This window comes from Ovis aries, chromosome 1 (assembly GCF_016772045.2).
Source record: "Ovis aries strain OAR_USU_Benz2616 breed Rambouillet chromosome 1, ARS-UI_Ramb_v3.0, whole genome shotgun sequence".
Lineage (NCBI taxonomy): Eukaryota > Metazoa > Chordata > Mammalia > Artiodactyla > Bovidae > Ovis > Ovis aries.
In genome coordinates, this window is record NC_056054.1 from 63580382 (window position 1) to 63595584 (window position 15203).

Sequence of the window (15203 nt, forward strand, 5' to 3'; positions counted from 1 at the left end):
TAGAACAGTCTTTTGGACTCTATGAGAGAGGAAGAGGGTGGGATGATTTGGGAGAATGGCATTGAAACCTGTATAATATCATATGTGAAACGAATCCCCAGTCCAGGTTTGATGCAGGATACAGGATGCTTGGGGCTGGTGCACTGGGATGACCCAGAGGGATGGTACGGAGGTTCAGGTTGGAGAACACATGTACACCCGTGGTGGATTCATGTTGATGTATGGCAAAACCAATACACTATTGTAAAGTAATTAGCCTCCAATTAAAATAAATAAATTTAAATTAAATAAAAAATAAGTACTAATTATTGGGGCTTCTTTTGTGGCTCAGCTGGTAAAGAATCTGACTGCAACATGGGAGACCTGAGTTCAATCCCTGGGTTGGGAAGATCCCCTGAAGAAGGGAAAGGCTTTAGCGTTCTGGCCTGGAGAATTCCATGGACAGTCCATGGGGTCGCAAAGTGTCAGACATGACTGAGCGACTTTTATACGCTAATTATTAGCAACAAGTACTAATTTAATTTTTATGAGTGAATGTCAAAGAAAAAGACAGACAAGATGAAACCGATGCTTACCACAATGCAAAGATCAAATGATAGTATAGGAAGGGATATTTCAAGTAATTTGAATACAGGAAAATGGTGGACCAATATGAGTTTTCATCTGAGACTTGGCAATCTTAAAAGAATCTATACAGTAGCTGGCAATAATCTAAATGCCTCTCACCTAAGAGACATTTAATTTCAGTAAAATAATTTAATGCTAATTTGAATTTTATTGGGTAATAGAAGCTATCAAATAATGAAATATAGGTCTGATAAGGAAACTTGAGGGAGTTTGCCTTGCACAGTCAGATATTAATTTTATCTTTTCTAATGTTGCTTGCTAATGCTTTTGGTACAAGTAGATTGTCTAAGAGAATAATAAGAGGTGCTGAGGTTATGTAAAGATCAAAGAGGATAAAAATAAAGACCATTATGAGGGATAGCTGGAAATATGGTTTACACTTAATGAATGCTTATCAAATACGCAGAACAGTCAGGCTTCCACTGGGCAAGCAGGGGTTAGAGGGTGGTGTTGGGTGGGTCGGTGTCCCTGACTGGGCAAACATTTGTAAGAAGTAAACATCTTTCAATGGTAAAGCTGCTTGTCAGCTGTGAGTCCTTCCAGGGAACCGGATGTGGCTCCCCACCCTCAGTCCCAGCAACTGGCAAAGGTGAAGGCAAAGTTAACATTCCTCTCAAAATAAAATATCTAAAAGTACACAGAATTTGAGACCAAGATATACTTATCATTCATCATAGTGAAGACAAATGCAATAGTGAAACAATTTGGGGTCAAGAGGTTAAAGTCCTGCAATAAACCACCGCTGATAAATCGGAAAAATGTGTGTCTATATATTCATATATATAGGGGTAGGGAAAGATGCCTCCATAACCAACATTTTCCAAAGAGAGAACTCAAAGGCAGATGTACAGCAATGGGGTCATTCAAGAATTCTGTTTTCATCTTGGTCCTTCACCTTCTGGAAGGGGCCCTGAGTGATTCACTCATTCAGCTGAATAATAATGGCTATGAAGGCATTGTCATTGCAATTGACCCTAATGTGCCGGAAGATGAAACACTCATCCAACATATAAAGGTAAGTCTGAAATGGTAACTATTCATGCTGTTTTGAAAAATTAAGCATAATATATTGATAGAACAAACATGAGTTCTCTAATTCCAGCTGTGTGACACTGGAAAGTTTTTTTTTTTTTAATCTGTGCTTGCATTTCTTCAGCTATAAAATGGAAATAATGCAACCATTATGATTCTCCTGAGGGATGAGATAATAAGTGCGATGCATATAATTCAGAGCTTGATATACTGTTGGCACTTACTAAATGATATCTCTACTTCTTGGCTGTAGATGACTTCACTGAAAATTATTTAGTTCTACACCAAGGCAGAGCCAACTATATTTGGCAGATATTATGAAATGTGCAGAGGGTAATTCTTTTGTCTGATTTTACCTTTGCTCTTATCAGAGTCTCCTTTTATTCTCCTGATTAAACCCTCCCTTCCCTGTGATTCTAATATAGGAGTCCAAGATGCAAATCTTAATCTCTGATTTAAGAACAAACCTTACCCTTCCAATGGGAGGAAACCCTGCATTTTACCAGGCCCAATGCAAGGCGTCTTCTCAGGGGTGCTGAGCAGCCTCATTTCACTTGTTGCTTCTTCTATAGGGGAAGGAAAAATTAGGGAAGAGAACTCTTTCTGTCCACATAGAGGCATCTAACTGCTGTAAGATGGAGGGATTAGAGAGGTTTTGTACAACAGCAAACAGCAAAGAATAAAAAGGAAATGCCTTATAAAAGCCAATCCTGGAAAGTGACTGTAGCCCACCCAGAGGTAGTACTGTATAATGGGCAAAACTACTGGTCAACAAAATGGGAAAAATAATAAATATCTTCCTCACAGGACTTTGTGAGGATTATCAATCCATGCATATAAGGGAAGTTGGATGAAGGGTATATGGGAACTCTACACATTTTTTGCATGTCTTATCTGTAAGTCTAAAATTTTCTCAAAAACTTAGAATACCTTTAAAAATGTATGCAGAATGCCTGGTACATATTAAGAGCTCAACAAATGGTAGGCAATTCATCAGTCGCCAGGTCTCCTTTTAATCTTAGATGGAAAGGGCTCATCATTTCTCACCAAGCCAAAAGGACTGAGACTTGTTTCTGGGAAAAGTTCCTCTGTGTAAACTCAGAAGTTAATAGTACAAGGGCCTCAAGGGTTGCCTCAAAAGGTTCCTTGCTCTGAACAGGTGAACAGGTGCAAACCCAGAAAGAGGAGTTAGGGGAGAGAACCATCTCAACCACCAGAGTAGCCTGGGGCTAGAGAAGTGCAATGGTTGAAGAGGAGGGGAAGTTCACCTGTTCAAACCAGAAGACCGTCAGGTATTACTTCTATCAGTGAAAGGGAAATTCATGCCTTGTGAAATCTCTAAACAATCAGAAACATTAGGTGAGTCTTTGATTATCTCTAGTAAGAAGATCAAACCAATCTTAAGGGAAATCAACCCTGAATACTCTCTGGAAGGACTGATGCTAAAGCTGAAGCTCCAGGGTTTTGTTCATCTGATGTGAACTGCTGACTCATTGGGAACAGTCCCTGATGGTGGGAAAGATTGAGGGCAGAAGGAGAAGAGAGCGTCAGAGGAGGAGAGGGCTGGATGCCATCATGTCTGATGCAATGGACATGAACTTGGGCAAACTTTGAGAGATGGTGAGGGACAGGGAGGCCTGGCGTGCTGCAGTCCATGGGGTCGCAAAGAGTCAGATATGACTGGTGGACTGAACAACAAACTTAGAAATAGCATTAGCAAACATGAAGCAGCCATTGGAGCAACGGACAAGGAAAGCTGGGAGAAAAATGTGACCAGCATGTTTCTGCGTCTGGCTGGACAGTGAGCAGGCCTCAGGAATAAGTGAAAAGGAGCCAGAAGAGCCTTTCTAATGACAATGGTGACTTGTATATTTACGGTGCTTTGGCCACCTGATGAGAAGAACTGACTCATTCGAAAAGACCCTGATGCTGGGAAAGATTGAAGGCGAGAGGAAAAGGGGACGACAGAGGATGAGATGGTTGGATGGCATCACCGACTCAATGGACATGAGTTGGAGTAAACCCCGGGAGTTGGTGGTGGACAGGGAAGCCTGGCGTGCTGCAGTCCATGAGGTCTAAAGAGTCAGACACGACTGGGCAACTGAACTGAGCTGAGAGAAAAAGCAAAAGGACATTCATCTCACTCTCTTTGGGGGTTCCTCCTGAGAAATATACTTCTCACTACCATTATTCAATTGGTTCTCTGGTATGAGTCCTAAACAAGTTGGGTATGAGAGAAGTTGGTTTCCGCAGTTACCTTGTCACAGGAACACTTTTAAGGACAATAGTGTGCTCAAGAGTCCCTGAGTAGTTAATAAAAGTGAGCCCCTGTTTGATGTTGCAGATCTGCGGTCAAGGGACCTCACTGTGGGCTTTGCCACCTTCCTGGTCATCCCTCAGTTCTCTGCTTTTTGGGGAGACTCTCCCCTTGGTGTCGTGTGAGCAGAATCCTCTAAGTCAGTTCTTAAATACCTGCTTCAGCAAGGCCGTACGAAAGGTACTCCATTCACAATACCAGCAGGTGGCGCTGCAGCAGTGCCCCCAACTCTCGTCTGGGCTGCGGAAGCGGTGCGAGCACACTTCATAAGACAGAGTGGGAGTCAAGAAGCTCTCTCCCCCTCGCGCCCCCTTAACACACGCACGGTGGGAGTAGTTGGGGTCTCCTCAATGCATGCAAGCCCAAGCACCTCCTGTCTTGGCACTCCTGGACAGTTTGCCCCTCATCGTAACCTCTTCATTCACTCAATTGTTCGTTAATCCAACGAACATTCACAGAGCATTCACATTATGTCAGGTACTAGGAATTCGGTGGTCGACAGTATATTATCCCTGTTCTTAAGGAGCGCATCATATAAATTTCATTCTCAACGTTCTTCAAACCTCAAAAGCTCAACTGTCTATTTGGATATGAGGTCACTTTCTCAAAATATGAAACAGATGTCAAAGATTCCTTATTAATGTTCCTGATAAAACATAGAAGACATTTCATGCTGCTTAGCTGTCTTCATAGGAGACACTGAAAATTTACATTTCTCAAGTTAAATTGTAATGTAATGTTCGAACATAGGAAGTTTTATACCTATTTTTCATCTTTTTAGTGATACTCAATATTTTTATTTAAAAAGTGATACAATATTAAATTTGCCTAGTAGTTGTTCAAAATCTGGCTTTTTTGGAAGAAGGAGAAACAAATCGTTTTGAGAGCTTTTTTTAAAACTAGCAAGGCAACTATTATCATTACCATTTGAAAAGACAGAAACTGAGGCTCAGAGAGAGAAATTCCCCAAGTTTATCCCCAAGAAGTAGCAGAACAGGATTTACTCCTGCATCAATACACAAGTACTATTTTCCCATATAGTGATGAACTGTCTCTGCTTCTAAGCCCACCGCCTAGGATTAGATAGATGTCTAGGCATCAAGTCTCTCTGGTCTGTTCCAGTAAGGTCTGTTTCCTCCAGCAATGATCCTTTTTTCTTTCCCCTCTTGCATTATAAGCTTTGTTCTTTTCCCCACTAGCACATACATATGTTACAATAGTTCCCATTTAAAACAAAACAAACCTCCCTTGCCCAAAATCTTCCTTCAACTACTGCTTCATTTCTTGATTTCCTTTTAATTTGTGGAAACATTTCTTGACCTGCTGTTTTCATTGCCTCTGCTTCATCACCTCCCACCCTATTGAATTCATTCATATAGAGCTGTCGTCTCCATTCCACAAAACAGCTCACTCAGGTTGCCAAATTCACTGCTCAGTTCTTAGTCCTCATCTTCCTTGATTGCTCAGCAGCGTTTAACTCTGACGGCCAATCTCTCCTTCTTGAAGTGCTCTCCCATGCCTTCCCATCTCCTTCCCCTGCACCGGCTGCTCCTTCTGAGTCTCCTTTGCTGGCTCTTCCTCTTCCCACTTCTGAATGCTGGGGCCCCTGGAGCTCAGTCTTCCATCTTCTTCCCTCTGTCTATACTCATTTTTGCATTTTTCAGTGATTTTCAGCCCTAATATTCCCAATTTCCCTTTCTATAATAAATATCTTGTAATATCCCTTCTACTGTCTTGTCATGATGCATTTCAGGAAAACTATTTCAGGGAAACAGGCATTTGTAATTGAACACTACAGCTCTTTTGCTTTAGAGAAATAAAGTTAGGCATAATTTGAAAAGAGATTATATACTTACGCCACTTCGTTGTATCTAATACTTAGTTTTATCCTAAAAACAAACACTATCATAACATTTGGGCTTCCCTGGTAGCTCAGTGGTAAAGAATCCACCTATCAATGTAGGAGACTAGGATTCAATCCTGGGTCGGGAAGATCCCCTGAAGAAGGAAATAGCAGCCCACTCCAGTATTCTTGCCTGGAGAATACCATGGACAGAGGAGCCTGACTTTGCTTCAGTCCATAGGGTCACAAAGAGTCAGATACGACTTAGCAAATAAACAACAACAACAAAATTATTACAGGAGGTGTTGAAGTTGTATTTATTTTAATCTGAGTTTCTTTTCACTACTACTTGGTGTGAGATGTTGAGACTAATACTCTCTAATTCTCAGTTTCTCCTTTAAAGGTTCATTGATCTTTAAAGGATCGATGAAATGAAACTAAGAGTTAATATTTGATAAGCATTTGTGCTAAGCAAACGTGGTTCCAAATACTTTCTTGACTTCATTTGATCCTCACAACAACCTTATGGACTGCTCTCGGTAATATTTTCCATCTTATAAATGGGGAAACTGAGGCTCAGGAGTGATTAAGGACATTTTTTTTTTTTTTTTGGCCACACCACGTGGCTTGTGGGATCCTAGTTCCCCAACCACGGATGGAACCCAGTCCCCAGCAGTGAAAGTGCCAACTCCTAACCTTTGGATCACTAGGGAATTCTCTCAAGGAAATTTCTGATGTCCCACCATAAGTGCTGAGCCAGGATTAGTGCCTGCTTCTGAAGTCTTCATTGTCAACCATTACACTGTGACACAAAGCATGCAATAAAAATCTCAAAAAAGGCTAGCTACTATTACTAACAAAATAATCTCCTTTTCTTAGCTTGATAAATAGCCAGTTTCTGGAAATGTGAAATACAAATATAAATTAGAATAATTGGTAATTTCATCTTTTTTCTGTTATTAAGCATGCTTCTTTATATTTATTTTCCACCCGCACCCACCCCCAGGATATGGTGACTGATGCATCTCCGTATCTGTTTGAGGCTACAGAAAAAAGATTCTATTTCAAAAATGTTGCCATTTTGATTCCTGAAAATTGGAAAACAAAACCTGAATATGTGAAACCCAAACTTGAGACCTACAAAAATGTAAGAACATTAACTTCTTTTTTCAAATTTAGTTTTATTTTGTGACTTAGATTCTTTTATCAAAATATTCTAGAATCAAATAAAATTGTTTCAATATAGTCTGCTGTGAATAAGGTCAATTCATTTGCTGAAATTTTGTAATGATGAAAAATTTTTCTTCAATTTCAGGCTGATGTTCTGGTTGCTGAACCTAATCCAACAGGTAACGATGGACCTTATACTGAGCAGATGGGAGGCTGTGGAGAAAAGGGTGATAGAATTTATCTCACTCCTGACTTCCTAGCTGGAAACAAGTTGCTTCAATATGGACCACAAGGTATGGGTAGAGATGAAATATTCTGCTAGGTAATAATTCAATAATTTGATGTTGCAAATAGATCAACAATAGCATTATCTTTCTGAGTAAGAACATAAAAGCCAAATAGACTATTATAGCCTGTTTTTCTCACATAAAACAGATTCAGAATAGTGCTTTTTTTCAGTTAGAAACTTATTTCCTTCATATCCTACAAATATATGTGCATAACTATAATATTTTTAATTTTCAGATACTCAATTATCAGATAATAACTCTGATTAAATAGTTTAGTTAATGTGATGTTAGGTTCCTATGGTTCTGTGGGAAGACACCTGAACAAATTAAATCTCCTGTCTGCAATTCAGATATGGCCAGAACATATGGCAGACATATAATGTTTTCAGACTTTAATGTGCATTCAGATTATAAATGGATTGTTAAAATGATTCTGATTCAGTAGGTGTGGGGTAGGACTCGAGGATCTGCATATTAACAAGCTCCCAGGTGATGCTGATACTGCCTGACCTTGGACCACACTTTGAGTACCAGACAGAAAAGCCTTGATGTTCAGCTCTGACAAATACCTGACTAAAGAAAAAGTCAACATTTCCTTCACAAAATATCATTTATCATTTTCATATGAAACAAACAGAGCAATCTTTGGATAAAACATTAAAAGAAATCAGCAATGGCATGTATACAATATGTACTCTGCAAGGATAATCAAGTGTGATTAGTATTAACTAATTAGGTTAACTAACAACTAGGTTTCTTTATTATCTTAAAAATATTAGGACCATTTTAATTTTTTTCATTTAAATAGGCAAGGCAGAGTAAACAAGCAAACAAAAGAGCGTTGGTGCCTGCATGTCCCACCCCCAAATACACTAGAGCACTTTTACAGACCTCAACAGAGAGGAGTGTCTAACAAACATACCTCTTTGCTCTTCTTTTACAACATCTCCATAATGGGAACAGAAAATTCCCAGTGTATGGCTCAATAAATATGTGTTGAATTGATTTACTTACCAATTGATTTATTTACTTATCAACTTATCCTTCCATGACTACTCCCTCACAATCTCCCCTATCTTTAAGAGGCCATCAGTTATTCCCCAGCACCTAGAGCAATCTAAAATCCTTAATGTGAGATATTAGGGCTTACTTAACATGCACCTCCTCACTTAATCCTCCAAATTCAGCCTACCTTGGAATTTACATTTCAGAAAAACTGACCGGTACATAAGTCGCTAATATTCATCCAAATATAACAAATTTATTAAGGCCATTTTAAGGTCTAGACAATATGGGCCAAGACATGACAATGAAGAAGTCATGGTACCTGTTTTCATGGAGATAAGAGTCTATAGTGAGAGACTGGCAAATAAGCAATGACAATATAGCGTGACAAATGCCTTAATGGAATATAATGAAAGTGAAAAACGAGGGGTACAAGAGCTAGGTTGAGGATGTCAGAGAAGGCTTCTGTCTGGATATAAGCTTAATTTTGAAAGAAGAGTAGGAGTTATCTCCCAGTCAGAGATAGGGAGATGGTATTCCAAGCAGAGGAAAAATGTGTAAAAATGATCAGAGATGAGCAAAGTCATACGGTGTGACTCTAGAAACCAAAAGGGGTTCAGGAATCCATTGTCATTATGGAGTTTTCGAAGCGGGTGGACAGCAAGAAATATGGCTGCAGAGAGGAACAGGGCCTGAATCATGAGGGACCTTGTATGCATATTGAGAAGTTGGACTTAACCCCGAGCACCATGGGTAAGTCATTGAAGACCAGACACATGGAGCCAGCTGGGTGAGTGTCGCAGTAGTTCAGGAGTAAGTGGCAATGAGACTGGAAGGGTGAGACCAGGTCAAAGCAAAAAGGCAGATGTGGAGTAGGCAGACCTTGAGATCTGTCCACATTTGGGTCATTAGGAAGAAGGACCTTCTTGGCTGCCCTAGAGGTCAGCCTGTGCTGACTTCCATCATTACACTTGCACCCCTAAAGATTTTAGTTATCTAAAATGATGTGTGTCATCTGCTAGACCATGAGGTATGTGAGCACAGGGCACTTGTTTTACCTTAGAATGAATAGCTTCCTGGTACTTACTAAGTGCCTAATTAGCACTTGACAATCCAAAATAAGTAGTCATATTTATAGAAATGTACACGTGTCATATCAAATTAAATCCTTAACTTAAAAAAGTAAAGCATAATAATTTTCAGAAGAATTACTTTCTCTGAATGTAAGAGGGTGATTTTGCCATTCTTATTGTAATTAAGTGTTTACAACATTTTTTCACAGGAAGGGCATTTGTCCATGAATGGGCTCATCTACGATGGGGAGTATTTAATGAGTATAATAATGACCAGAAATTCTACCTATCCAATAGAAGAAAAAAACCAGTAACGTATGTACATTTTGATTAATTTTCCCAAACTGTTTTAAATTGCAACCAATTTTGTCTTGAATTGAATATTTTAAAAATGTCAGTCTTTTATCATATTTTCCTCTTTCATTCTTAGCATCTTCTCTTTCAGCTTCCCATAATACTACTACTTTTGTTCACTTTACAAGTGCTTTAGATGAATTCTCTACTCTGCAACTACAAATCGTTTGCCTCTTTGTGTGTGTGTACAACTAGAAGAAATTCGCAGGTTCTACATTCAGGATCTCCATCTTCCTGTCTCATAATCAGAGACATAACACTTCAGCGCCTTGCAGGTAGAATAGTATCTGTGTGAACGATATCAGAATGAATGGGCCTGAGAGACACTGGGGAACTTAGCTGAAAGACAGTCCAAACATTAAAACAAAACAAAATTTCTCCCAATTTGAATAAAACCCTATATGGTGTCAGCAGAAAGCAAACTGAATACTTAGAAAGTACCCTGGCTGCCGTAATTTTACAGGTAAGTTCTTGGACTCAAAAGTTTCAGGAAATAAACTGCTTTTATACAAATATTAAAGATAGGGAGCTTCCCAATTCATATTAGAGAGTTGGCATAATTCAGATACTAAAACCTGACAGATAGCATGCAAAAGAATTGTGTAGATACAGCTTTCCAAAAAGATTACAAATAAAAGCATAGTAAGTTACACCTGGACTAATTACAGAAATAACAACACACCAAGGCCAAGAAGGATATCTTCCAGATATCAGAAAATGCTATGATAATAGGTAAGTAATTAATATAGTATATCAAGGAAAAAAGAAAATTATTCCAACAGATTCTGAAGGAATTTGATAAGCTCGCACATTTAAACCTCAGTTAAAAACAACAGCCTCTTTTAAAAGACTAGAGCTGGGGCAACAGCCCTCCTCACTTTGCTTCTAGTTCTACTCCCACGATGGCTCTTTAAGGAGAGGCACTCAGCTTCAGTTTGGTTACTGTCTTTACTCAGCACAGTTTCCAAAGGAAGCTGCATGGAATTCAGAACGCTGCCTTGGCTTCCCCTTTCTCCCAAAGGAGCATCCCTGCCTTCTGCTTTCCCTTTTCTTTATTACACTCAAATTCTGTCATTTGACATTTTCTCTCCTCTTATGTCACTTTAGGTATAAAAAGACACTAAGTACCTCCCAGAGCTGTACACAGTCTACCTGATTCCTTTAGCTTGTTCCCTCCACACACTACAGCATCCATTCCCCAGTGTTGATGTGATCACGTTAGGTGAGCCTCTCAAATCTCAGCCCACAGATGACATTCAGCCCTGACAGCTGCCTTTCCCACTTCTTGCTATGCTTCCAGATGGAAACTGTATTCCCCTTGAGAGAAAAGCTGATAGTATATATTCTTTCTATGGGATATTCTAGAAATATCTATACATTATTTTCATCCTTCCACAGATAACATTTTGCAAAACTGACATAATTACCATGTCCTCTTAACAATAAATTTTGTTGTAACATATAAATAGTATTCATTGTTTATCTACCAATTTTTTTTATTACTTCTAAGGCTTAGAAACAACTACAAAAATGACAGTACTACCCATAATAGAAGGCTTCCTTAATATGAAGCAGAACATCAATTGAAAGCCTACTGCCTACATAGTATTTAGTAGGGAATCACTAAACATTCCCAGGAATATGATAAGAATGGGAACTAGAAATTATCATTTTTAGAAAGTTATAGCCAGTGCATTAATGTGTTGGGAAGGTTAAAAAAACAGGGGATACTAGAAAGAGAGAGAGAAAATTGCTTCTAGGCAGATGATAATGTGATCCACTTTGAAAGCCTGAAGGGAAAAACAAACTAAAATTGACAAGGGAAGTCAATAAGGCAATCAGATATATTTGAAGAAAACTCTAAGAAATGTGAAAGCTACATCTGAAGAAAACCACAACACAAAATCCTTCTAAAGAATTTAAAAGAGAATTAAGATTAACTGAGATATTTTTAATTCATAGAATATGTAAATTTGACCCCAATTAATATATAGGTCTTATGAAACTTTAGTCAAAACAATTCTATTTTTACATCATTTTAAAGACCCTGAGCTTATCCAGTAGATAGCAGCTGCAAACATTTTTGAAAAAGTATAGTAATAAAGGAAAATTTTCTTGTTGAATTTAAAATATACAATAAAGCTACATTAATTAAAACAATGCAAACTAGTAGGCGTGCAATAATTTACTATTTGATATAGCTAGAATTATAAATCCACAAGGAAAGACAAGATTTCTTTAAATGTCAGGACAATTTTTAACTATGTGGGGAAAAAATTAATAGACTCTCTTTCAACTGGATAGACTTATTCAGTATAAAAAAGTAAAACCATGATGAAAATGAGAAGTATATTAATAAATATCAAATTCCTAAATGGTGAATGTCTTCTATTCAAGAGTTGGAAAAAGACATAACTAAAAGAATGAGGAATTTGACTACATATAAATTTAAAACTCTTTGCATATAGATCAAACATAAACTAAATTAAAAATAAAAAACAGAAAAAGATGTTTGCAAATATTTTAAAAACAGGCCTTTAAAAGCTTAACATTATAGCAGATAAAAGAAAACAATAACACCCTAATAGAAAAATAGACACGAGAAAATAATCTATATAAAAGAAGAAATAAAAATGGCCAGTAAAAATGTAAAAATGTTCAGACAGTAGTCGTGAAAGAGGTGCAGATTTGACAAAGATGACAATCATTTATTACCTAGTACTAGTGCCTGTCAGTGGGATTGTTGCAGGAAGGGGGAACCGTTCCAGGGCCTGAAACTGGGCTCTTGTCTAACACTTGGAAATGAATTGTCTGAGGAGACACATGTGCTGACAAAGTAAGAGATTTTATCGTGAGAGGGCATCTGGGTGGAGAGCAGTAGGGTAAGGGAATCCAGGAGAACAGCTCTGCCACATGGCTTGCAGTCTGGGGTTTTATGGTGATGGGATTAGTTTCCAGGCTGTCTTTAGCCAATCATTCTGACTTGGAGTCCTTCCTGGTGGTGCAGGCCTTGTTCAGCCAAGATGGGCCAGAGAGAAGGATTCTGGGAGGTGGTTGAACATGTGGTGTCTCCTTTTAACCTTTCCTGAACTCTTCTGGTTGGTGGTAGCTCATTAGTTTCGTGTTTCTTACCAGGACCTCCTGTCATAAAACAATGCATGCAAATAGTTACTATGGTGCCTAGCCAGGGTGGGTGGTTTCAGTCAGTGTGATTCTCCTAACAGGATGAGTGCTCTCATAGATGGTTATCAGAGAAATAAACTGGAATAACCTTGAGTGAAGTGAGTGAAGTCGCTCAGTCGTGTCCAACTCTTTGCGACCCTGTGGACTGTAGCCAACCAGGCTCCTCTGTCCATGGGATTCTCCAGGCAAGGATACTGGAGTGGGTTGCCATTTCCTTCTCCAAGAATAACCTTCCTGGAAAGCAATTTGATGACACATATCAAATTTCTAGAATTCTTTCCTATTTCTTGATCTACTAATCTTATGTTTAATAATCCATTTTAAAGAAAATATTAGAATAAGTTCTATCGACAGACTTTAAAATGTTCAAATTTCTGAATCTGACCATTTATTCTGGGTGTCAGTCATAGCAAGCCTGGAAATAGAGTCAGAATGTGATGCACCAATTTCATTTATTCACAGAAGTTTTATTTTTAGCACCAAAAAATTCATGGAGGAAAAAAATTAAGTAAATTAGGCTAAATTCACATTGTAATTTCAAAATGTGAAGTTATTAAAATCACATTTTGAAAGAATATTATGAATTATAATAATACATTACAATTTAAACGTACTAAAATACTAAGTTTTATAAGATTAGACAGTAAAGCTATACATAGAATGTCATGCTGATACATAGAGAAGGAAATGCTTTAGCACATTAACAATAGTTTATCTCTGACAGTGGGATATGATTTTTTTCTCCTCTTCTTTAGACTCTTCCTACTTTCCAAATTTCTTATGTTCATATGTTTTTTTATATACTCAAAAAATAAGATGTGGGGGAAAAGTACTCCATTCACAACAGTGACAAACTCATAAGCGTATAAATAAAAATCTAAAATATCCATATAAACACACACGAACTATGCAAAAACTGTATGACATAAACTAGCTGGATCAAAACAAACAAACAAATAAAAAAATGTCAGCAAAACTTTCTAGAGAAACAAAAGAGGATCTTGATTTTCCAGGAATGACAGGACCAGATTAGAAAGTGCCTCAGGACTTTGGTCCTTATTAATTTTTAACAGTGGCTGTAAGTCAGCCTTAGCTTTTATGCTGCATAGAAACACTTTCTGATATCATTTTGGGAACCCTCATATACTTTCTGGTAAACAAAATTACTCTGATGAGAATTTGATAATTTTAATATTTAAGGTGATGCATTTAATTCTTAAATTATAAAGGGAAATTATAAACAATGCTGTCTGTACAAACTGACGAGAGTCCAACACTTTGAAATTATCATTTCACTTAAATATCTATCTGAATATATCTGCAGATGTTCAGCAGGTATTACCGGTGAAACTGTAATAGAGAAGTGTCAAGGAGGAAGCTGTGTCACTCAACCATGCAAACATGACAGAAAAACAGGACTGTATGAAGAAGGATGTGAATTCATACCTCATAAGAGTCAGACTGAGAAGGCTTCAATAATGTATTCACAAAGTATTGATACTGTAAGTGCCATGTCCTTTTTCTTCTTTTTTTCTTGACATGAACTTAGTGAGGTTTTTATCCCAGATGATGCAAGATAGGGTGAAATGTTAGGAAGTCAAGTATCAGTATCAGTATCACTTCAGTGGCTCAGTCGTGTCCGACTCTTTGCAACCCCATGAACCGCAGCACGCCAGGCCTCCCTGTCCATCACCAACTCCCGGAGTTTACCTAAACTCATGTCCATTGAGTTAGTGATGACATCCAACCATCTCATCCTCTGTCATCCCCTTCTCTTCCCGCCTTCAATCTTTCCCAGCATCAGGGTCTTTTCAAATGAGTCAGCTTTTCGCATGAGGTAGCCAAAATATTGGAGTTTCAGCTTCAACATCAGTCCTTCCAATGAACACCCAGGACTGATTTCCTTTAGAATGGACAGGTTGGATCTCCTTGCAGTCCAAGGGACTCTCAAGAGTCTTTTCCAACACCACAGTTCAAAAGCATCAATTCTTCAGCACTCAGCTTTCTTTATAGTCCAACTCTCACATCCATACATGACTACTGGAAAACGATAGCCTTGACTAGACGGATCTTTGATGACAAAGTAATGTCTCTGCTTTTGAATATGCTATCTAGGTTGGTCATAACTTTCCTTCCAAGTAATATGCATCTTTTAATTTCATGGCTGCATTCACCATCTGCAGTGATTTTGGAGCCCCCAAAAATAAAGTCAGCCACTGTTTCACCATCAATTTGCCATGAAGTGATGGGACCAGATGCCATGCTCTTAGTTTTATGAATGTTGAGATTTAAGCCAACTTTCTCACTCT

General features: G+C 38.2%; 1 protein-coding gene across 1 annotated transcript in view; it reads left to right on the forward strand.

Moving 5' to 3' along the window:
* Positions 1–1435: 1435 nt before the first annotated feature.
* Positions 1436–15203, forward strand: part of LOC101115328 (calcium-activated chloride channel regulator 1) — a 36630-nt gene continuing 22862 nt past the window's right edge. Inside the window, exons 1-5 of the mRNA XM_004002156.6 lie at positions 1436–1642; positions 6826–6966; positions 7135–7282; positions 9567–9672; positions 14219–14396. Of these exons, the coding sequence (XP_004002205.1) occupies positions 1481–1642; positions 6826–6966; positions 7135–7282; positions 9567–9672; positions 14219–14396 (735 nt within the window). The 5' untranslated portion in view covers positions 1436–1480. The remainder of the gene's footprint in view (positions 1643–6825; positions 6967–7134; positions 7283–9566; positions 9673–14218; positions 14397–15203) is intronic.